Source organism: Nesoenas mayeri (assembly GCF_963082525.1).
Source record: "Nesoenas mayeri genome assembly, chromosome: 17".
NCBI lineage: Eukaryota > Metazoa > Chordata > Aves > Columbiformes > Columbidae > Nesoenas > Nesoenas mayeri.
In genome coordinates, this window is record NC_137565.1 from 1,947,805 (window position 1) to 1,972,899 (window position 25,095).

Consider the following 25,095-nt stretch of genomic DNA (forward strand, 5'->3'; position numbering starts at 1 on the left):
GGTTCACCTGGTTTTGAATACATGACTTTGAGTGTCCTGTGACCATATATGCAAGGGTAGAAATTCGAATTGATAAAAAGCTCATTTTGGTATTCTCTTGAGAGACCTGCCATCTCTTATCATGTTTTCCTTGTCTTATTTTTTTAAGGAAAGTCAGGAGAACATATGCAAAAATGCAATTAATCTATTTCTAGCTTCTGCAAAAACAAATGGAGTGACTAACTTATGCAATGTTTACGCAAGGTTTTGGTACTCTCATTAAAGGTGCTAACCTTTGCAAGCAGGAAGATAGTATTTTATTATGAAGCTTGAGTTTGCATTCCAAAAAGCAGATTTTATCGCTGATTTCTATCACATAGGCTTCGCACCAAACTGGCAACAGAGGAGAGAAGGAATTGGCAGGAGTGCCCAAAGTTGTCCTTTAGTGAGCTGAAATGTAGGCTCACTGTCAGAGTGACAGACTCTCAAAGAAGCAGCAAAATTGTTAAATAATGTGTTCGTGAAAGCCTCTCTTTGAGAGAGAGGAGCTGAAATCAGCAGTTTACCTATGGAGGGTTGGAGCCTTAAATCAAAAGTGAATATACATGATGAAATGCAAAGTATTTAATCAAAAGCGGCCTGTTTAATCACTGCTTTTTGATTTTCCACAATCATGTTTCTGCCATGTTGAAATGTGCATTAGTGCTGAAATGCCAGCTCAGCAAAGGCCTCCTCACAAACACAGAGATCATTCGCAATAAGGACCTAAGAACTGGTTCTCATAAATGTACGTTCTCATCAAGAAGTTGGTTTGAGTATCACCTAGCTTGGTACTACAGGCAACGGAAATACTTTAAATAGCCGTTCCAGAGCTATATATTCTACATTATGAAATTTAGGAGAAATATTAATCTTTCCGTGCTATAGTTCCCCGGGTCCTCCTTCTTGCCCTTTTTGAAGCCTGGGGTGACATTTGCTTTCCTCCAGTCCTCAGGCACCTCTCCCATTTCCCAAGACTTGGCAAAGACGATGGAGAGCAGTCCAGCAGTGACCTCAGTCAGCTCCCTCAGCACCTGTGGGTGCATCCCATCCAGACCCATGGATTTATGGATGTAGGTGCATCTCATCCAGACCCATGGGTTTATGGATGTCCAGGTTGCAGAACTGCTCCCTAACCCAGTCCTCAGAGGTACGGGATCCTCAGGACAGCCCCCGGCAGAGTAGACAGAGACAAAGCAGCGTTCAGTAACTCTGCCTTCTCTGTATCTTGTGTCACAGGGCACACACCTCATTCACCAGCGGGCCTACATTGCCTCTGCTGTTAGTTTTATCTGCCACATATTGGAAAAAGCTCTCCCTGTTGTCCTTGACCCCTCTCACCAGGTTTAATTCTCAGGAGACCTGAGCTTTCCTAGTTGCCTCCCTACACCCTCTGACAACAGCCTTATATTCTCCCCAAGTGTCCAGCCCCTCCTTCCATGGTCTATCAACTCTCCTCTTCCACTAGAGCACACCCAGCAGCTCCTGTTCAACCACGCAGGTGTCCTGGCTCCCTTCCTTGACTTCCTAAGTGTCAGGATGCTCTGGTCTTGTGCCTGGTACAAACAGTCCCTAAACATCAACCAACTACCTTGGGCCCCTTCACCTCCAAGCAGCCTTGCCCATGGGAATTCCCCCAGCAATTGCCTGAAAAAGCCAAAGTTTGCCCTGCTGAAATCCAGGGTTGCAATTCTGCTGGCTATCCTGCTCTTGCCACACGAGACCCTGAACTCCACCATCTCATGGTCACTGCAACCAAGGCAGCCCTCGACCTTTACCGCCTCACCCAGACCCTCCTGGTTAGTGAGGATGAGGCATTTATCAGCATTTATCTTTTTTCCTTTTTTCCTATTCTCGAGGTCTTTCCTGGGAACTTCCACAAAGCTTCAAATTTGTAGCTGCTGCAACGATTGATTTTTGTGAACTGAAAAAATTAAATATGACAAGCCCTAAAGCTAAATGTTATTAGCATTGGATTTATTTTCATTTCGATCTTTAATTCAGCGTGAGAAATTTTCAACACTTAATTTAGTGAAGTGGAATACTATATTCCAGTGGTAGCGGTAATCCTGTACATTGTCTCACCATTTTCAGAGGTTTCCTTGACTAGGGTTATTTTCACTGTCCAGAGTTGATGGTTGTTTTATTTCCCCTTTGTGTATCATTTGATTCAAGGTTTATTTTCAGTCGGTTCACAAATCAGAAGTGTTTTGCATCATTGTTCCTCCTTTTTCTGTTTCCTTGCATAAGATTATTTGCTAATCAACTGGTATTTTACGCAGAAGGTGGATTCTGTGCTCTGATTAGACTCTTCCTGGGTGGTTGTCCTAATGGTGTTCAGACTTACAAGCTGTTTTCAGGTTATTTATATCTTAAATAGAAAACTTTGATTAAATACTAGCAAATGTACAAATCACAACAACAAATATTGTCTCTGGTTTTAAGCAGGGCATAAAATAATGTGAATTTTATATGAAGTGACAGCAAAAAAGATTTAAAAATATATATTCAGGATATGAGTAATGCATGCTCATATTAGAAGGTTTTTATGGGCAAAGATAAATTGAATTTCCCAGTGTTTAGATTGAGTGACAGAAGGCAAAATCCTTGATTTTACACATCTCATTTAATAAGTGAGCAAGTGACAAACTCCATAATGCTCCCTTAATGTGCCAAGGTTTTACCTTGGAAACAACTATGAATAAACTTCGGTTATTTAGATTAATGCAGATGTGTTAAGTCCCAGAACGTCCTGGTCCAGCTCAGAGATGCAGTGACAGCAAAGCTGGAGACGGGAGCTGCGTGAAATCTCACAGCATCTGCCCGTTCAGCCGCAAGCAGTTAATTATTGACCTTTAAAGAATAAACCAAAATGTAAATACTGACTGATGTTACAGATCACAAAAAGCTTCCCTGCCTCAGGTACTCAAGGAAGCACAAGCTGAGCGTGGCTTGCCACCCTTCCTTGTATAAATCATATGAATCGTACCTTACCAAGTTATGGTTTGCGAGAGGTCGGGTGCAGGACCTGCCCACGAGCGGCCTTGGGAGCCGCGTTCTCTCTGCCCGCGTTAATTTATCATGTTAATTTAACAGCATGATGCGGTACAGCTTGAATGGGCAGAAAGAAACTGCTGTTCTTTCTGTTTGCCTGTGTCATTAAGGAGGGAAGGTGGATGCAGCCGCACACACACAGGACGGCTTTCTGAGTAAGTGGGGCTGAGATACATTCCTTGCTACCGCATGTAACTCTAAGTAATGAAATAATTAATGGTTTGGGACTGGGGGTAATTAGTCACGTCAAAGCAAATTTAAGATTAATTGGCGATGCCAAATATGTTTGCGAAGCCTTGGAAAGAGCAAAGAAATAAGTCTGATTGCGACTTTAATGCAGATTTCTAGCTGATGATTTTCTGCCCTGTTAAAAGCAGTCAGGACTCTGTTTGGATTCATGTCAGTCTGATGAAGGAAAGAAATTCTGGCAGGTTTGGATGAATTGCTTCAGTATTCCAGTGCTCTTAAGCAATTAGTTCCCTGTCTGAATTGAGACCTTGATAATTCAGTTTTCTTTTGATTTTATACTAAGCAGAGTAGTATATAAATATCTTCCTGGCAGCATTAATTACATTTAGGAAAGAGAAGATAAGGAAAAGTACCATGGCAAAGATATTGTTTGGCTTTTGTATTGTCTCTTCTGTTAGCACAAAGTGCTTTGTCTGTGCTCTACTCTCCTCAAAAATGCCTGGAAAACTGTCCTCGGAGACCACAGAGATGTAGAGCAGATTTAGGACAGCAAAATAAGAAATGGTGGTAGTTCTTAAAGGCTTAAAGACTTGTGTGTTTGTGTAGAGTGGGATATACAGGGGGATTTTTGTGTTAGGATCTGTTTCTGACTCCACTCTCAAATTGCTGTTGAGTGCCAGTCAAGCCACCCAAGAGCACATGCCCAAAGGGTTCACTTTTCAGGGGTGTCCACAACCAGGAATACAGATTTAATGTTGTATTACGTGAGAAATCATCTAAAGTTTTGATTTTTTTTTCTAGTTTTCAAATTGTGTTGAAAACACTTTGAAAACAGCTTTGGTTAATAGAACAAGGTACATGGTGATTTCCCGTTGTTTGGAGCCCTGCGGATAAAAGGCGCCTTTGTGATTTACCTGCGTGTTCCTTCTCCCTAATGAGGAATGCAAGGTGGTGTTGCCGTTTCTGTAAATGGGAATGACGTGTTCTGAGGTGGGCACTTTCCTGTAGATCACCTTAATTAAGGAAGATTTGCTTGAGCCACAGAAGGACTAACACCGATTTATACAGCTTTTCTTAAAAATGCTGGTAGGGAAAGCAGTGGCCCGTAATACTTTGTTTTGGTCAACTCATAAACTTTTTTAGTGTTCATATATACCACCTTAGCTTAACAGAAGATGAAGAATTGATTGTACAGTCTTACTTGAAGGCTTTAGTACTATCTGTTCTGAAAACAGAACTTCTGGAGCACGAAGAGCTGTTTCTGAATGACGCTTCTGGCATCTAACCCTTAACAATATTCAGCACATTTTTCTTGTATCTGTCTTGAAAGGAAAAATTATCTTCTGTTTTCAAGTCACTTTTTAAAAATTGTGCTAAACTTTGCATAGAGATTTCCAAAATGATGTCACACATCAATATGAATTGCTGCCTAGTAAACTATGCCGAGACAACCGAATAATTACTGATGTCACCAGGGTTTACTTATTTTCTTTTCTAACATGTGCGCCTCTAAATGTGCTGCTTAAGAAGATGCCAATCTATGAAAAGAAGCCCGTTTAGCTGGTAGAGCTGTAGTTGCTGTTCAGCTCGGGCTCAGCGTGCCGCGTCCTTGTCAGCGCCACGGGCCTGAGTTCTCACCTGCTGGGCCATGCGTTGCCATGACAACCGTTGATCTTGTTTGCTGTTCTCTCCCGTTGTGCGCGACAAAAACGAAAGCTTTTTGAGAAACATTTGTGAAAGCTGATCTAGCTAATTGCATTTTAATGATCAGCGGAACAGAATAAGAAATGGCTTGCTCTCTTTCAATAAGAATAAGAAATTCCTATTATAAGAAATAGCACAATGAGTTGACAATTTAATCAAAGTTGACAAGGTCTCTCCGTGAGCTCTTCCTATACAAATGTGTCTGCAACTGGTGTGTTGGCAGAATACTAAACCCCATGGTCTTTAGAAGATCTCAAAAGGTATTCTACTGCGAGATCTTGCCATTTACCCATCTTCTCTATACGTTCTGTTGATGAGCAGATGGAAACCATAAAGCCTTAGTAGATCATTGAACAGACGCTTTCTGTTCCCTTATCCCTAATGAGCTCCAGTGCTGATCAGAACAGTTTTATTCGTATTTTTTAGCTGGTGAATTTTGTTTGTTCTGCCACTAGTGAAACTGAAGTCAGTGGAAAATGCGGATAGCAAGTTCCTTGTGAATGATCACAAAGTGTTAGTGGAAATTCACACGGGTGCAGAAACCACTAAAACCACAGTATGTATTTTAATTATTTTAAAATATTCGATGGCATTTGGATTGCCCTACATAAATGAGTTAGATCTTTGGCTGGACACTAGGCAAAACATCAATTTACTGACAGTTGGAGATGTGAAACAAGAAGTAGTATGATGGTGAAACAAAAAGAAGATATTTGTTAAGGGGCAGTAGAGATGTCTCCTTCGGCTGGTGTCCCGTCTTCAGCTTGGTACCAGCAGTCAAATGGGGTTAATGTTTAAACCACGCTGTGTTTCCTTTGTGCCTTAATACAAACCAGGGACCTTTTCGCTCCTTTCTCCCTTAGCAGTGATATTTTAAGACTATTTTTTTCTTTCTCTTGTGTATAAGTTGCCCCTGAAGGAGCTGGAACTGTGCTATGGTAAATGAGTGTTTGACCCTCCGTGTCTCAGATACACGGATTAATTTATTGTGGTGAGGAGTGAGTGTAAAAAAAATAATTGAAAGAAAAACCTCTTGATAAGTATTGATTTTTCGCTTCAGCCCACAAATCAAATTGATTAACTTTCTAATACTGTCTGAGGGAAAACACTGCTGTAATAGTAATTTTAAGGCTGCAGAAATGAGTTTTTGCTGTATCTTTGGCTATGTTTGCTCTCAGCAGCTGGGTGTTATTCGACAGGTGGAACACGAACGTGCTTGTTTTTGAAGGAAATCCTCAGCAGCAGTTGTGTTAACGTGAGGTGAGGGGGATCTTCAGCCTGCACCAGAACTAACGCACAGCTACATCAGGGACAGCTGTGTTGGTGGTAGGATTACTTTGGTATAAAGCTTCTATTAAAACTTATGCCATCAAAATAATTTTATATGGTCACTGATTAAAGCATTATCAATGTTGCATAATTTTAGTTACTGAAACAGTGTTAGACTGAAAGTATTAGTGTTAACACATATAAATAACTCATTATTGATGAGAACTGACCTCTCTCTCACCCCTTATTTTTCTTTGAAGTCTACAGGCCTAAAATTTACCTTGAATTGATTCTTCAGTTATCAGCTATATATTTGTATGCTACTTTTTCACAACAAGATTACATATGATTTCGTCATTAAGGAATTAAGCCGTTATCCAATAATAACATTTTCATTGCAAATACTGAGAAGGTTTTAAAAGAAGATGCTGAAAACATAGATGATAGGATTGCCATCTTTGCTGGTTGGGGTAGTTTGGTACTTTCTGCAGAAGGTAACGAGAACAGGAGGTCAGAGGCTTCATTCCCTCTGAGCTGTAACTGGAACGTGCAAAGACATTTGGGCTTTTGCTTTTGGGTGCAGAGTCTAGTCGATGCGTTCCACATACCCTATGGAGGAAGCAAAGCATCATAAAATACATAATAGCAAAGACTAAATAATGAGGAATGTCTTTATGATTACTTCCTTCAGCCACAGTAGGTGTAAAGTCCACAAATAATGTCTGGAAGAGAGCTTGGATTTTGGTAATTCATTATAAACAGCTGTAGCTTGAGTGTCTGCTGTGTTATATATTCATGATTATGGATACTATCATAAAACCATGGCACTTAGGTGTATCTAAAGTTATCACCCATGCATTTTCATTATTAAAAGAGATGAGAGGGTCTCGTCATGGGACTTAGGTGAAGAAAATAAGATGGAGAGTGTGATGAACAGTTTTCAGTGATGGCCATGGGCTGAGCAGCAGCAAATCAAATATGGTCACATCTGATTCTAAAACAGTGGAATCCTCCAGAACTTCAGATGAATCTGTTGTCGATCTGCCCTTTTCCTCTCTGATCCTGCAAAACACGGTAGTGGATTCTTTCTCATGTAAATCAGAGTTCTTATGGGGGTGATGGGTTTGAGGTGGCAGAAAAGATTGTGTGGACAAGTTATGAGAAATAATTGCCTGAAAAGCTGGTGCTCCAAAGGATGAGACAGGAGTGTGAATGAAATGAGTTGGTAGCGCAAAGCTTGTTATCTTAAGAGTCTTATTGAAGCGAAAAATAATACCGTGCATTAATGGTTTGTGCTTCCTCCACAACATCTGGTCCTGGTTGCTGTAGTGCCAAGACACTGGTGATTTCCAAGCCCAGTAAAATGCTGCAGTCCCTGCGTTCCTTATTTAGCAGTGCTTTTTAAGAAGTGCTATTTTTGTGTAGTGTTTCTTATCCTAAATTCAGCCTACTGATTAGAGGCGTTTGTTTCCTTTTGTTTTCTTTTTGTTTTCTTTTGTTAGAACAAAGTCTAATTTGCATGAAAATGATGAAAATCAAATTGTGAAGTTATTTTTGTATCAAATGGAAGCATTTCTGAATAGATCTTCATTAATCTTAGGAGTGGTAGTGGAAAAAACTTCTGTATGACCGTCAATATTCTCTGTAGTAATTCCTTAGTTTTATGGAATGTCCAGCTGCTTTCTGCACTACTTGCTAATATGTACTTCATCATGACAGTTGAGAGGAAGAATCAAAAACAGCTAAAAACCCCCACAACCTTATAATATGTAATGTAATAACAATGGAGCTTGCTGCCTGCCCAAGCTGATAACAGTGGAAGCAAGTACTGGTGAGACCTGTGTCCTCCGTGGGACAGGAGGGGACATTCAGCACCCTTCGGTGCTTCCTTTCATCCCACCTTTATCTCCTGCTCTGCATCCAGAGCTGTCACATACAATGAAAGTGCCGTCAGGACGCGAACAGAACAGCAGCATCTCTTGTGAAGCCATTTTTCTCCACCTGCTCCTGGTTCCACTTTGCTGTTGCTGTGTCATACAGCAGCTGGGATTCTGCAGGGCAGCCTGGATTTTCTTACATCATCAACATGCTGGTTACAAAGAGAAAATCAGAGTGGTTTTAACGGCAGTTTGTTGTACAGGCTGTGTCTCTCAGCCTCGCCCTGTTTGCCCATGTTGATGTTCCTAAATAGTCCTAGTGTGTGCAGTTTGGGATGAGTCAGCTTTGCCTTTAAAACCGAGCAAGAAGAAAGAATATTAATTCGTGGTGATGAACCTGACCTTAGAACTGAGTCATTTACAGGGCAAAAATACACGAGAAAAGATCAGAAGATTCTTCATTTTTCCTTTTTAAGTACCTGTAGACTAGAGGTCTTCACTTTTCCCTTGGATTAGTTCTATTCACGTATCATCAAAACAGAGAACTATCACAGGGGATTATAATCAGAGTGTTCTAATACAGTCATTCCAGGTTACTGGCAAAAGTAAGTCTCACAGAAAAAGAGCTACAAATAAATGAATAGTGTATAACGTTTTTTTAAACAAAAATAATTGATGGATGAGCAAACTAGCACACAGGGCAACAGATGCCTTTCTCCAGGCAATGTAGAACCTTGTTACCCAGACAGTGGTGTCAGATTGTATTAAATCCACACAAGTCATCCTCCTACCGCAAATTGTTGTAGTCAGTCCTCAGATCCATAGGAGAATTTCTACTTTTGCTCTGTTACGAACACACATTTTTGCCTTCATTTCTGCACTCAGAAAGATGCAACTTATATATAAGGTAACACAATTTGTATGTGTTTTGGTTTTAATTTTTCATGGGGGTTGGTTTATTAATCGTCTCGTGCTGCGCAGTTTGTACTGTTGTGTGAGCCTTTGAATTGGTGCGGCGCTCTGAGCACCCTCAGAACATGGCAAACCGCAGCTCTTTGTACCCGTTTGGGAGGGATGTCCATTTTGTGATTCAGTTTATGTTGCAGGTTCTGAAAAGATCATCCTTAGTGTTGTTTTCTTACATCAAAATGCCTGTCTGAGCTGAGAATGCCTGGAGCATTCCTGACATCCAGCACGAAATGCTGTTTGGAATTTTGTCTGACATGCTAAAGACATTTCAAATGTTATTTATGGTCCTGACATGAATACAGTTTGATTGACATGCCACCACATATGTAAAATAAGTATGGTTGATGCTTTTTGTAGTCAACTTGGTAAAAAAGCTGAAGCAGGAGCACTCTGAGCTCTGTGCAACGTTAAAAAAGGGTTGGGTTTGGTTGGTTCTGTAGCTGGTTGATGCTGATCTGTGGCAGAACTTCCAGCCTTTTCTGTGATAAGGTGAAGCTTCTATTGTATCCTTCCTTATCATTAATTTTCCATGTTCACTTCTCTGTAAAATTTTTGGGTGTATGTTGGACTAGTAATTAAACTGCTTCAAGGCCTTTATTTTTACTTTTATCTTTTTTTAAATGGCCATTGTGTAGCAACACCATTAGAAAGGGGATGACAGACTTCAACTAATAGCTGAAACCCGCTGTCAAGAGAAGCTCTTTTGGAAGTATGCAGGGTTGCTTCCTTTCCATTTGGCACATTAGTCTGATACCAGTTGTCAGCATTTGCCATTATACTGTGTCTTTGACTGGCACGACGAGTTCTTCATCCTCACTCCACTTGTCTTTAGGAACAGCTGCAGTGGGTTGATTCGTGTGGGTTCTACAGGAGACCTCATTTGACCCCAGTAAAATGTTGCTGCTTAGGCACAATTAAATTGTCAGCGTTGTTACATACAGTGGATAAATGAAGAACAGGGGAGAGGGCAGCAGGGGGAAAAAAGACACAACTCTCATTAAATTTGTAAAAAGTCAAAAGCTATTTGTATAAGAAGGTAGAAAGGATGAGGGAAGAGAGCATGGCAATGCTTCCCACAGGTTGGTTCTTTCTGAATCGCATCAAGCTCCAAATTGAACTGCTATAAAACCACAAAAATTCCTCGTAGGTCCAAGCAATATCAGAGTGGTGGCTCTTTGCGTGTCCCCTTTAGAATACGGTAGAGTTATTCCATAGAGAGCGGGGAAGTGTGTATTGGAGGATCCCCAGCGCGCGCGGGCGGCTGATCCAGCCCGTTGCCAGCAGGTCCGTCACTGGTGATGCTGCCCCATGTATTTACTGACCCCTGCTCGCTGTCAACTTGGAGGTTCTGTTTGGAACTGGCAGTTGTAAGAGCTAAAGCGGGCAGTGTTGCCCTCTTGTTAATGCATTCGGTGCTGGCTGCCAAGTAAAGGAGGGAAGATGGAAAAATACGTGTCTTTATTTCAGTGCTGCATCTTAAGGGAGCGTAGCCTTCATGTGGGAGAAGCTGGGATTTTCAAAAGGCATCTGTCTCCCTTACAATACGTTTGAAGTTTCAAAGCTCTTTCAGGATACAACCATCAAATCCTAACGAAGGCAACTCACACCATAGGTATTTTGTCACTTCTAAACACACTGATAATATATACAAATACCTTATATCCTTATTGCAAATAGTGCAAGTGGCAACTTTGCACCTGAGTTTTAGTTGCTGGGTGTCCATCTGTGTATTTTTTAGGCTAGAAGGGTGCCAGGAATTCCTGCTACTGTTTCAGGTGATTCTTGATCTCTACAGATTTAGTAATAGTTGGGACAGGGAGCATAGGTGGGTTTATCCTGGCAAATGTGAAAGAATACTGAGAGCAATTGGCACTCTCACGGACAGAGATGCAAGTGAAAAGAAATAGGCTTATAACTAAGACCCGATGAAACGGAGATAGTTACTACCCCACTTCTCTTCATCCTCACAAAGAACATGATAACATGTATTTTCTTCACGTAGGACTAACAGCCAGCCCAGTTTTGGTGCCATCTCTTAGAAGCTGGTTTCCATCCCAGAGAATTTAAGCAGGGTGTGAAGGATGCTGGCCTAGATTGCCATCAATTCCTCCTCCTCTCCTCCCCCTCTGTTTCTGCTTGAATTCCTTTTAATAACATTATTAAAACCTGGTAACTCATGGTCACTTTTTCCCCATTAAAGTCAGCTGAGCAGTATTGATTTGTAACAAATGCAGATTGATCCATTAAAGTCAGTGTCAAACCTGGCTTGACAAAAGCCTACAGTTGTAAGGGCTTCAGAGCAGCTACTGGAGCTTATTTTCAATTTGTGAAGCGCAGGAAAGACACACAACGCTTTACAAGTGCGTTTCAGTAATTAGTAGCACGCAGTGATTTATTTTCATATCCAATGAGCTGTTCTGCGCAGTTTGTTGATATTATAAAAATATTTACTGATTTAATTCGCACCTTCGAAAATGCAACGTGAGCTAAGAAATTCCTCTCGCTTTGGCCCTCAGAACTGTCTGGCGTCTCACGGAGCCCGACTGCCACTTCTAATTGGATCCTGAACAGCACATTTAACAGACTTGAGAAAGGATAATTGCTGAGCTCCTTCTGTGCCAGATGACAGGTATATCTGCAGCCAGGAGACAAGGAATATGCTGCAGTTTGTCGTCTCAGTTGAGTTCAGTAGCGATTAACGCTTCCCCCCGACAACGGGATGTTCTGTTGTACCGTGATGGTGCTGGAACTTGCCATTACTTCAGCTGAATTTTCACTATGTTTCATTTATGTCCAAATTTAACTATCAGCTGGCATTCCAGGTGTGGGCAGAAACGCAGGATCTTCGGTGGAATTAATTGTCATGTTAATATCGCTGTTACTCAGGATGGCCTTCTTCTGTGTGAAAGATTTTATAAAACTGATATTTTAAGCTCATTTTCTATGGGGAAAAAAAATCTACATGATACTATCTGTTTAGCTGACAATACAAATTTTGAAGCCAGTGATTAATTTCAATCAGATTTGGATGTCACGACTTCTCAGGTGTTAGTCAAGCAGCCATCACTGGAAATGCTAGTGCACAAAAGAAACTGTCACAAGAGTCGGAGGATGCTGCTATATTTTCCCTGAGCTGATGTATTTTGATTCGTGTGACCTGACAAGGCATTTCCACCCCTCTAGTTTGACCTTTGACTGTATATTTGAGTTTTATTTACTTTCCTTTTTTCTTCCTTAGAGTGCTGTCTAAATAGATAAAAATGCATTCCTGAGGCTGTAGCTGATACCTTCATCTTTAGGCATAGGTTACAAGCCTTTTGACTTTCCATCTGCATTTCTGATTTGCCTGAACTGATGTACATAGATGCTCTACCCGCATTCTAAAAATGTTGGTGTTAGGATGTGTATACATACATGTATCATAAATAAATATACACTATAAAACATGTACATGAGTGTACATTCCGGTTGTTGCCTTTTGCCCTCTAAATGCCTTCTGAAGACTGAAGTTCAATAGCATTATTTATTTCTGGGAGTCTCTTTCTCTTCCCAGCTCTAAGTGTGGCAGCCGCATTTGGGCTCTTTATAACACCCACAGGGAGATTTTTATTATTACTATTTTTATAGGCACCAGGCCTGTGAAGTCAGATCATCTCGCTTTGCTTGCACATCTTTAATCAGATCAGCTACTGAAAACATGTGGGTTTGCGGCAGAGCCAACTGTAATTGCAAACTAATCTGCTGCTTCTGCACCTTCCCTGCCTTTGGCTACGGGCCTGATATTACTTTTAATAGCTTGTTAATACCAAATAATGCAAAAACATTGCTTCCTTAAGCACTTAATAGGATGTGCTGTAATGGAGATAAATGGTCTGTAAAACTCTTTACTTGTGTTTTAGGGAAATGAACTGAAGGATGCTGTGCAAGAGAAGAATCGCCTGAGCCTTCAGTATGTGCGTGTGTCCCACCCAGCTCTGCAGTGTGACCAGGTAACATGGGCACAGGCAGCAGAAGTTCCTTTCCTACAGAAATTCTGCTGCAGAGTGGCTAAAAGTGGAATGCACAGTCTTTTTTTTCTGATTCGTGTGTTTCTACTTGAGAACACAAAATATTTTAACTAAAAGTAAACCACCAAAATTGATTTTGTAAACAAATGTTAGTTTCAAGTGCAAATGTAAGACACGCTAATGGTCTTTAGAGAGGCTCGTCATTCCTCTGTGTATTTTCTTAGCATTGTAAATTGTCATTAGCCTTTGGCAAAAAGACCTTTTAATGTGGTTTTGATGAGATTTGATGGAAAAATACTGATAGAAAAAATTGCTGTCCAGTAGGTTTTTTTTCTGCATTTTTTATTCACATCTTTAATTTTCTTAATAAAACATTTAAAAGCTGTTGTCCAGCAGCAGATGTCCCAGACTCTATTTAGCAGTTGTTATTCCCCCTGTTGCATGGCACACAGGGTAGTCTCGGCTGCTCTAGGTCCTAATATAAAAGTTGTTTTAATAGTAAGTACGTTTCTTCAGCTCTTTTTTGTGCCTGTTATTGGACAAAATTTATCATTCTGACTCCAGTGGGATTATATCTACAGCAGATCCTGCATGGCGTGAGTAGCATGGGAAGAGAGGTTGATGTGCTGTACCCCAACACGGACCAATTCGGTGGAAGAAACATCACGAACCAGCCACTTTACAGGGCTGCATTCAGCTAAAAATAAAACTCCAATCTGGGATTTCTACAGGGCTTAAGTGAGTTGCTCGGCAACCTCATTCATATCAGAAGAGCTGTAACTCACTCCGGCTCTGATGAAAGCCCAGCCTTGGAGCTTGTGAACCAGCAGGAGCTGCACGATGTGGTATCTGCTCACTGTGGAAGCTGCTCGCTGTGGTAGCTGCTCACTATGGTAGCTTCACAATGTGGTAGCTACTCGCTGTGGTAGCTGCATGCTGTTGTAGCTGCTCACTATGGTAGCTGCTCACTATGGTAGCTGCATGATGTGGTGGTAGCTACTCACTATGGTATCTGTTCACTGTGGAAGCGGCACACTAGTATCTGCTCACTATGGTAGCTGCTCGCTGTGGTAGCTACTCACGGTGGTATCTGCTTGCTGTGGTAGCTGCATGCTGTTGTAGCTGCTCACTATGGTAGCTGCATGATGTGGTAGCTACTCGCTATGGTATCTGCTCACTGTGGAAGCTGCACACTGATATCTGCTCACTGTTGTAGCTGCTCACTATGGCAGCTGCTCGCTATGATATCTGCTCACTGCGGTAGCTGCACAATGTGGTATCTGCTCGCTATGGTAACTGCTCACTGTGGAAGCTGCTCGCTGTGGTAGCTATTCGCTATGGTAGCTGCTCGCTGTTGCAGCTCCTCGCTATGGTAGCTGCTCACTGTGGTAGCACTGACATGCATGTGTCACCAAGTAGCCCACCACTGCATTTCCAAACCAAAGCGGGTCTGATTAAGTCCTGGAGACAACGCAAATCACTGAAATTCAGAGATCTAGTCTGCGTTTGGTGTGTAGCCCCTGGTATCGAAGCAGACCTGAAACTTCCTGTGGCTGAGGAATTTAAAAGGCTTTTGTAATAAAAGGTGGTGTAATAATACTTTATGATAGGACGAAGCCACGTGTATCATAGGATTGCTTAATTTTATCCATCCATCTGTGTAGAATCTCTCCCTTTCCTAGTGTTTCTCTCTTCTCTTTATTGGTGTTTACACATTGCCTTTACTCTTTGCTTCACGGGGGACATGAGGTCTGAGGCAGTTTTATATTCCAGCTGACACAGGAATCGCATGAAGCATTAATTCGGTGAAGGGTCAGTACGTTGGTGACACTAAACATATTAGACCTCTTTCTATCAGAAACTAAACAACTATGGGGTTAGTAACATTTTATTAAAGGTGATGTTTGTATCTTACTATAGTGAAGAGCTTGAGGTACGTTGAAAAGCCTAGTGAAAGCAATTTGAAATACAAAGGTAAAATGCCAAACTTTGACACATTAGGCAGTCAGTAATAAAATTGCCTTTTACTATTGTAGTGTCAGAATTTGTCATACTATAGGTGTTTGTTCTTCAAATATATTAAATACTGTGAAAGGCACCAGGCAACAATTCTGGATACCTGTCAACTAATTGACTGTCAGAGCCTCAGTAGGATTATGTACCCTCTTGCTTTTAACAATACCAAAATACAGTGTCTTTGTGTTTTCCTTCTTGCACAACCAGTGTTCTGAGGGAATTACTTGGGCTTTTCTGTTTGGCGCTTTTGTTTTGTTGTTGGTTTTGTTTGGTTTATGGTTTGTTTGTGTGGTGGTTGTTTGTTGGTTCTTATTATTTTTTATTGTTGTTGGTTTTATTTGGGTCTTGGGTTTTGTTGGGGTTGGTTGGTTGGTTGGTTTTTTTACCACACACAATGAGGTTGAGGGTGGATTGTGCAGTTTAGGTCACATTTTCTATTCAGAAATTGTAAACCACAACTTTGGATGTGGCGGCTGGAGCAGAATCGTAACGGAGTTCGGGCTCAGCCTCGAAGGGGAAAACCTGCCTGAAATGATTTATTCTTTTTCACCCTTGAGAGCTGGCCTGGAAAACAGGCCAACTCCAGCCAAACAAAGGGAGCTGGGCAGTGTCTCCACATTCTGTTATGGAGCACAGATAAAAAAAATAATGCTCATTTTTGTACAATATAGCTGCTGAAATGCAACTCTAGAAAAGAGTTGGTACAAGGCTGGCTACCTTTAAATCCACAAAATTAAGCTAAAATTGTCCATCACTTCCATGGTTTAGTTTAAAAGAAGCAATACCTGGAGTGGAGAACTTGTGAGGAGATGTTGTGTCCATAGGAGTGCTGTGACACGGGGCTCTCGCTGTCCTGCTCAGCTGAATATATATGGGCTAGTGGGTTTATGTAAGAATAGAATAGGCATTATACATTCAGAATTTATTTCCACTATACTGGAAATCATACCATTGTCATGGTGGTTTCAGAATAACGTTTTCTGCACAGTGTCCTTTGTTTGAGAAGCTGGCAGGTCAGTGAGGTGAGTGGTGGGTTCTAAGGCTGAAGGAGCTTTTCACCAATGAAATAAACTGCTGGGTTTTGGTGTGCTGGTTGTCAAGAGCCAGTTTCTCTTTAAGGGTTTGGGAAGTGCAGTATTCTGGCCTTCAGAACCGACTCAAGTGAGGGTGTAAGTGTGAATGGATGGGATGAAAAATAAATGGTTTGATGCATTGAACAGCGAAACGTCCCAGATCAAACTGTTCCCTGTTTCTGTTGTGAAATTAGAGCTGTTTCTGATGGCATTCTATTTAGGTCAGCTGGTTTTGCCACTGGGAACACTGATATTTTGATGTGCTCTGTGTGTAATTCAAGTTCATGTATATCCCATATGTTGTTAAACAGGCTGCTCAGAGAGAGCATTAAATTCACATTTAAGAACAAATGTTGTCTAAACAAAGAAAAAAGGGCAAATGCTACAACTCATCAAGCTTTATGCTACCTTGTGTGTTATATAAGTGTATATATCACAGCATTCTATGTGACACACAATCTCCAGAGGCAACCATCTCTGTGTTCCTAAACTTTATTTAATTTAGATATGTACTTGCAGATCGTAAATAAAAGATCCTAAGACGTGTAAAATATTTGCAGTTCTACCTGTCTCTAATTCGCCTTTTTCCAAAATGACATGACAGCCTGATAGGTCCCGTTTGTTCTGCTGGCCCCTTCACCGCCCATGGGGACAAACACCCCGCAGAAAAGTGCCATGCTCACTTGTTCCCTAAAATTATTCGGATTATAATGACTAATAAGTTTTAGAAAATCCTTTACAAAGGTGGTCAGTTGGTATCAATTGGTTTAGAGTCCAGGAAAACTGAAGTTTGAGGAAAATGACCTTTCCTTGAAGCTTGTTCAAAATATTGTACTTCATTCAGCCACAGTAAATTAGCTGAGAATCACAGGCAATATCAGTTGCATCGTTGACGGTGAAACCTCATTGCTTCCTTTTTCCACTTCATTATTCCTCAACAATATACATTGAATGATCTGAACAATGAAATACAATATAAAGGATGCAGGAAGTTAATAGATTCTGAAAATCCATTGTTTAATAGTTTCCTCAGTTATAAAGAAATGGGGGAAAAGGAGAAGAAAAATCTGTGCACAGAAAAAAAAATCCCGAGGTTGACAATAATTGCATCAGTTCTTGTGGAAAACATGATTTGTTCCATTTTCCTCTTTCTGTTTTCTAGTCCGTTGCACTCCAAAGCGCCCTCTTACAAAGATGAATCAAGGGCTGGCTCTGACCATTTAGGTTGTTTGGTCCACGGCAAAATTTGCAAGTTAACAAACTGGAGCCAGAAGGCAAATAGAAAGGCTTCCAAACCATGGCTTTAGAAACCGTCCGGGAGATACCCATGGCACATTGTGCCATTTGCTCTCCTTCTTTTCTAAACCAAAACAAACCAAACCCAACAAAAGCAAATCCAAACAAATCAACACACACACTAAACTCCAAACCAAACCAAACTTGACACGTCTTTAACTGGAGTTGGAAGGAAACGTGAGCTGCACCGCAATTAAAGCCTGTTCCTTACGCCACCCTTTGTCCTGCTTTGCTTCTCCTGCCGGTGTTTGTGCTTCTGCACTGGGTTCAGTTAACGAAGGAAAACAGATCCTTCTTGGAACACTGTTCACTAACAATACAATGGCTCTTTCTTTGCTTTCCTGCCTTCCGCCAGCATTGCAGGGAAGAGGAAATAGAATGTGAACATTTGGTATTATTTTTACCCAGCTGTTTATTGCTGGTGGGTTTTCATTCTCAATGTAAAAATTGCAGTTCCCAATATGATCCAAGCTGTGACAATCCTGTTGTTATGTATCAATACAGGACATAAAGTCATGATATAATCAGGGATAAGAAATCCAATTTTCAACTGATATGAACTGATGCAAGAACTTTTCCATGGCAGGATAAAGTGGTGTAATGTTATCTTTTCTTATTTTCTATGTGTGTTTGTGAAGTCGCTATTGTGGATGATTCACAAGATGTTGTAGAAAAAGAGTTAGTCATACTGAAATGGTTAAGCTAGCACCAAGTCAATTAAATCAGAAAACAAATCCTACTTGGTGAGTATCTTATCCTCCAAAACCTTCTGTATGCAAATATTTTAAGAGAAAGGATTTTGTGGCAGAACACCACCTATTTTGGATTGTAGAGACACTGATTTCAAATGTTAGCAAGTCAGTTTATACCAAAGAATAGTCCAGAAAGTCTACATGTGAGTTATATTTCTGTATATATGTTAGGTCTGTCTCTTTATATAGAACTCTCACTTCTGATGGCTCTGAGATCCAGAGAAATCAGGGATTGTTTAATTGTCATTTATTTTATGTGCTATAGTATATTTATTTAAATTTGCAGAACTTATGCATTAACTACAATTTAGTTGCCAGAGTGTAGTCCTTGTCAAAAGAAAATGTGTTTCACGCATACATGGAAATGAGACGCACACAATTTCCTCCATAAACATTCCCTTCCATTTTTTCATGCTGCTTTCCTGTTGTTTGAACTTTTCTGCCTTTCCATTTTAACATGCAGCAATGTTTGTGTCAGATACAGTTTTCCCTTCATTAATCAGCTGTTTGATCAATAACCACATTTTCTTTTTTCTAGGTAAAATCAGACTATGTCCATCTTAGAGAGACCCTTCTCAGAGTGACCAAAGAACGAGATTTGGCTCTAAAGGGAAAACACCAGCTCCAAGCCAAGCTGGAGAACTTAGAGCAGGTCCTAAAGGTCTGTATAATGCCGTAAGGTCCAACAATCCGGTACTCCTATTGCTTGTTTAACATTCCTGATGTTCATTCAGTGAGTCACAGAAGCATAAGTGTATTGTGGTCTAGAAGACTGAAAGCCTCTGTTAGTTTATGATAGAACATATGGAATACAAATCTCCTTTTTAGCACTAACCATGCCCGAGCATATGCAGTTAGTTGTGTATTTCATGTGTGTCCTCATATGCTCAGCAAATTAGTAGTTTGAAAAGTGGTTTGCAGCTTTCCAGCCGCTGGAAAGTTTTGACAAATATTTAGCCCAGTTTCCTTCTCAAAAGAGAAATTCAGGATGTATCAACAAAGCAGAAGAGGGAAGATGAAGAACTGCTGAACGAGCTCACTTCTCCCAATCTTCCCAGTGCCCCTCCCATAGAACAGTCCTGATTTTCTGATGTGTTCAGCCAGCTTTCCCCATTCATCCCGCTGTAACGGTGCCCACCCATCTGCAGGCACAGATGACAAGTCCTTTGATAACGGTACTTGGGTGAGAAATAAATTTGCTCCCATTCAGCCTCATGTATGAGTTTTGTCTCATAAACAAGACTTTAGCACTTGAAAGCCATTTGAGTTTGTTCTGGCACTACCCAATGGCATATTTTAGAACAGTAAAAGTCACCGCTATAGGAACGAATGGGTTTGTTTTGTTGGCAGCTGTAGGTAACGCTGTGCACCCACTGAAACGGCTGAAGCTATTATAGGATGGGCTATTAACTGTCAGACCCCCCTGCTGCCCATGAGGAAGCCAGAAAAACAAGGGCTGTTTGAGCAGGTCCCCTAAGTGCTATTTCAAAACCAGTTTATACTATACAGCTGTCTGGCTCTACCATTTGAAAGAAAACTGAGATATGCACCATATCCCCAGATCATTCTCTGCTGCGTAGCAGGATTCTTGCCTTGAATCTGAAAGGCACATTGAAAAGTTTCCTTCCTCACACTTTCTTTGAAGGATAGAGCATTATTTGCCAAATGTTTTGAAATATGAAGTCCTTACTGTACTTTTTCCTGTGCTCGTTTAGATGTGGATTTGCTTTCTGCTGTTAGAGTAACGTTATTAGAATCTCTAGAAAGGGTGCGAACAGGGAAGTGCAAATTTACACATGTAGAAAGTTGTAGCCTGGTTCCAGTGGACAACTGGATCGTCACCACAAACAGTGACAATGTCAGTCCTGACGGAAGATGCAGAAGATTTGACAGCTCAGGGCTGTGTCCCCGTGTCCCAGTGATCTCTGCTGTCCACTCCCACTCCCCAACTGCTCCCTCGGGCTTGGAACACGACCCGGCAGCCGCTGATGTGCAGATCGGGAGCGCAAACCAGATTTGCAGGCAAAAACAATTTGTGAGCAGAGGGGGAGGGGAGGAATTTCTTATGGTTTGGGGGAGATTTAATTGCTGTGCTTGGGGAGGGACAGATGCTGGGGTGAAGAGATCCTTGCTGCTTTAAATACTAAGTAGATCATGACAATACTAAAATGACTGAGAGATTCTTTGAGGTTAACACAGATGAACAAATGGTCTTTTCTGACCCTAAAATCTGTGAACTGTAGCTCATTAAATGTGTATTTTAGGAAACAGAGAAATGAAAAGCTGGGGAGAATCACAGATCAAGTATCACAATCTGTTTCCTCATCACAATTTATAGATTCACTCCATGGTCACGGTACTGATTATTTATTGATCTCTGCAAAGGACTGGAAATGCCCTGTAGTAGCTTTTGTAAAAGTAGTGGGAATGTAACAATATCAAAATCTGCTGTACAAAATCTGGTTCTAAATCTTGAGAGAGTGAAGTGAGACCTTTGTTTCTGATAATTACAGGTTTTAACCTAAAGTGTGAGAATGACATGATTGCCTCACAGCTTCTTGAATATAAGAAATGTGCTGATGCTCCATCAGTGTCAAGTTTTACGTAAGACTCGATGGAAGCTGCTGAGCTCAGTAAACCTAGCGTTGTGCTAATTTAAATCACGAGTAAAACCAGTTCACAAAATAGGTTATATTTGTTCAGATGAGATGACAATTGGAACCGTTACTTTTGGTCATTACTAAGTAACGAGAACAGATATAACCCATGAACAGATCCATTTAACTTTTGTACAATATGCAGTTTGGAAATGTCTACAGTCAAAACACTGAATTCTCACAAAACTCCTGGAAAACAAGCCGTAGTTGAGAATAAAAACTGTAGGACTAGGAAAATCTTTGATTTTGTTGTTTTTGTTTTTAATCAACACATCAAACGAGAGGAAATAAATGCCAAGCAGAGGCCAACTGGAGTTTGGGGATGTTTCTGCTTCCTTTGCAAACACGCAGATTGAGAGGAGTCAGGGCAGCCTCTCTGTGCTGTCCCTCTTGGTTCTGATTAACATTTAGCAGGGAATAACAGCTCATTAAAGGTTAGCAATATGCTCAATGACGTTTTCTCTTCTACACAATAAGAGATTTTTTGGGGCTGTTCTTGTCAATTTTAGCCGTGCATTTGTGTTTCCAAGCGTTGATTCCTAATAGGTTTTTGTGTAATAACTCATGGTGCTGCAGATAAGACATTGTGCCTCTGCTCTGAGAGTGTTATGGGAATTATATGTAATTTAGAAAATATCTTTAATACCAGTTTCACCAAAGAAGAGATCAGAATCTATAAAGAGATCTTTCTTAACTCCCGTTTATTAACAGGGTGTTTGGAAGTTATAATGACATTGGGAGAATAATACCAACCTGTAATGAAAAAGATTTTTATCTGCAAAGGGTATCTTGACATTGTTCAGCTTGTGCTCTTCCCAAGAACCTTTCTGATATTGCTTTGAATTATTAGTAGCAACAGAACTTTAAAAGTTGGTTTTGAGTCAGCGTAGTCGCTTTTGTCCAAATCCACCTGTGTTTGTTTTGCTCTGTGTAATTTGCTGTAAATAATAGGCCGAGGTTAGCAAAGACAAGCTCTTTCTTTTGGGTCATCATTTGCAAAACAAATGACAAAACTGTGTCCTAGATAAAGAGGCGTTTAGGGAATTGTCAAGCTAATTTTTTTCCAGGCTTTTAATGTTTTAGCACAACATCTAAATGTGCGCCTGATGGATAACATGGGTGCTGCTCACTTGTGCATGGCAGAGGCCACATTGCTGGCAATGACAGAGTCATATATCCTAGAAGAGATTGCTGTCAAAACGCCTGAGTTCAGCGTTGGCAATATGCCTCTGAGTACTGACCGAATTAAAACCCTCTCCAGTTCCCCGCTTGCCTGTCAGTGCTACCAGAGAACTTTGACGCTGAGATGAACATCTGTGTGCCCGGAACGGCAGCGTTTGGCTGCAGGTAGGACATGTCAGAGCCTCCTGACTGGTTTTCTGCTTCCTTTGACCCAGCATATGCGAGAGGCTGCTGAACGGCGGCAACAGCTGGAGTTGGAGCATGAGCAAGCCTTGGCTGTTCTCAACGCCAAACAGCAGGAAATCGAGCTCCTGCAGAAGGTGAGCGGGGAAAGGGCAAGTGGGGGCAAACGGGAGAGTGCAGTGACCGGGCACAGGGCACGGAACGGAGCTCCTGCTCTGGACGAGCTTAAACCACCGCTGGTTCCTGTTCTGCATGGTTGCCCATGCAGGTGTAACAAGGGGATTGTTACTGCTGGATTGGACTGTATGAATTGATCTATATTGTGCCAGTGAAGATTAAACTGACCAATATATATAAGCCCTTGTATTTCCCAATAGGGAGAGAAGCGATACAAGTACGTGCATTTCCTTTGTATTTCCATTGCTTCCCTCTGTGTTGTGCTCAGGTATATTTCAGCACTCATTAAATATCAGGAAGGAAACTGGTCCTAATTTCATGATAATCGAAATGTGGAGAATCCACCGTTTCCTTGTCAGTTTGCTGGATGAGTTCATCATCCTCACTGACACATTCATGTCTTGTTAGGATTTCTTGGCCCTCCTCTTCCAGACACTGGCTATCCTTACAGCCTTTCTCCACTAAATTAGATTCAAGTCCTTGTCAAGGTACTTACACATCACAGCTGATCTTCTTTTTCATCAACTAAACAGCTATTTAAGTACCTCATTTCCGAGTTCATTCTCTAATTCACAGATCAGTTTAAAACTTGTGTTTTATCACACTGCAACTTCTTAATATTCATTAGAATATCAAAAATATGGTATTGAGTTTCAGTCTTTCCAAAGTCACTTAAAGCTGCAATTGTCTCAATGCTAATGTTGATTTTTCCAATTGCTTGACTAGATCACAACACAGAAATAATAATGCTAATGATAATTTGGTAGAAAATTGGCATGGAGAAACCTTCTCAGCAGAATAAAAAGACGTATCTAAACATAGTTTGCTTGAAATAGAAAGCTGCACTTGACCAACTGAAATATTTCAGTTAATTTTCTTTTAGCCTTTTGCTATTAATCTATTTAGGCATATTTCAAAATGCAGTTTCTAGTTATTTGCAGCTGTTATTATTTAAACTTTCACATAAATTTTGGACTTAAATTTCTTGGCGTATCTTGTTACTATTGTAAAGTTGCTGATAAACCAGAGAAATGTGCGAGTTCCTTTTAGTCTGATGCATTTGCTGTCACTTTCTGATTATCTAAATAAAAGTTCATTGTGTTTTTAATATATGTACAGACTGATCAGATTTTCAGCCTAGAGGGAAGACTACAGTATTGATCATCAAGGGTTTGTGTTGATGGGGAATCAGATGGTCTTTTTCTCCAAGAAAGCCATAATACAGGATAGTTTGATGTAAAGAAGAGATAGCTATTGATGCAGCTTTTCCAGTCATTTATCAAGAACTCATATTCTGGGTAGATTTTATTAAACTTGTGATGATGGATAACACAAGGCTTTCTATTACCTGTCATCACATCTTTGCTAATGCTCATTGAACCAATATTTTATCAGGTGCTAGTGATAAGACTTATCACTGTAGTACACGAAGAAATGCAATTATGCATTCAGGACCAAAGCAAGGCTTTACTTTCATGCATGACAGTGAAGTATAGTTTGGGTCTATATTTTTCATTGTGACTTTATGGGCTGGCCCCGCTTCCACTGAAACCAGTAACGGAGCAGGGTAGCCCTCATAGATGAGGAAAATGAGATTAAGGTGTGAGTGTCCATCATGGGACAATCTTGCCCATTGAATTAGCAGGTCTGTGGGGTGTTGTCCTCTGCTGAACTGGAGGGTTGAAGACTTTTCTCTGAGTAAAGTGCAGAACGTGGTCTCTGGGTTACCATGATAAGGAGCTAAGAGGCAAAGTTAGTGCATCACAGACTACCAGCCTGATACAAGGTTAATAAAGAGTTTTGCTTATCTTGGGAAAGCTTCAATAAAGAATAGAGTGAAAACTTAAACAGAAATAAGCGAGGACAGCACAAAGTTACTGAGTCCTATTTTTTTTTGTTTCTAAGGTTTAGACTTTTCCTGACCAAAATTTGATAACTGAATTTCTGAGCTACATAAAATACACTTTTCTGCTCTTATCAATTCCCTCTTTTCTTCTTTGACCCAGTTGATTGGACCCTAAATTTTGCACCTCTGTTTACAGACAACCTTTCTTGTGGTTGCCTTGAAATGGTTTGTGAGCTACTTACTGAGATGATAAATACTGTTGCTGCATGTAAAGAATAAGCCTAAGTTTGGTGGCGCTTTCTCCTACCTGGTGTGGAAGGTTTCTACACTATGAACCTCCTGCAATGTAGAATAACAAGCTCATTTTTCGGTTTTAATTTAGAGGGTTTCAGAAATACTTCTGGTGTGTTCTCAAAGTGTGTTGAGCACGTTCCTCTTGGTCCAACAAAACACGGATGCTCTTAAGCTTCACTGAGATTCAGTCTGCAAAAAATAAGTAGTTATTTCAGTGGCTTGGAACCAAAGCTCTGTAGTTATATTGACGGAGCCATCCCTTAAAGACCGTAATTGGCTTTGGATTTGAGTAAACAATATGCTACTTTATGTAGTTAGAGCAAATCATATGTGGCACGACTGATTGATTTTTTCCTTTTTCTGTTTTTGTTTTTCTGTTTTCCTTCCCCTGACTCCTTTCCTTTCTTAAAACAAGGCTCAGGTTGAAGCCAAGAAGGAACATGAAGGAGCAGTTCAATTGCTAGAGGTAAGAAGGGATTCTTTGTCCTACCTTTGCTTGTGGAGGTTCCATTATGAATGTGATAACTTTACA

The 25,095-nt window shown here is 40.7% G+C and overlaps 1 protein-coding gene across 10 annotated transcripts in view; it reads left to right on the forward strand.

The window, feature by feature from the left end:
• RIMBP2 (RIMS binding protein 2) overlaps positions 1–25,095 on the forward strand; it is a gene marked incomplete at both ends in the record, with an annotated part of 74,976 nt that overhangs the window by 11,930 nt on the left and 37,951 nt on the right. For 4 of the 10 annotated variants that reach the window (XM_080355389.1, XM_080355387.1, XM_080355390.1 and 1 more), the window contains 2 exons: positions 22,282–22,383; positions 24,979–25,029. In XM_080355389.1, the coding sequence (XP_080211515.1) occupies positions 22,282–22,383; positions 24,979–25,029 (153 nt within the window). Of the gene's footprint in view, positions 1–12,979; positions 13,070–18,762; positions 18,886–22,278; positions 22,384–24,978; positions 25,030–25,095 lie in introns of those variants that run through there. The other 6 variants (XM_080355386.1, XM_080355393.1, XM_080355384.1 and 3 more) reach the window with 4 other exon arrangements.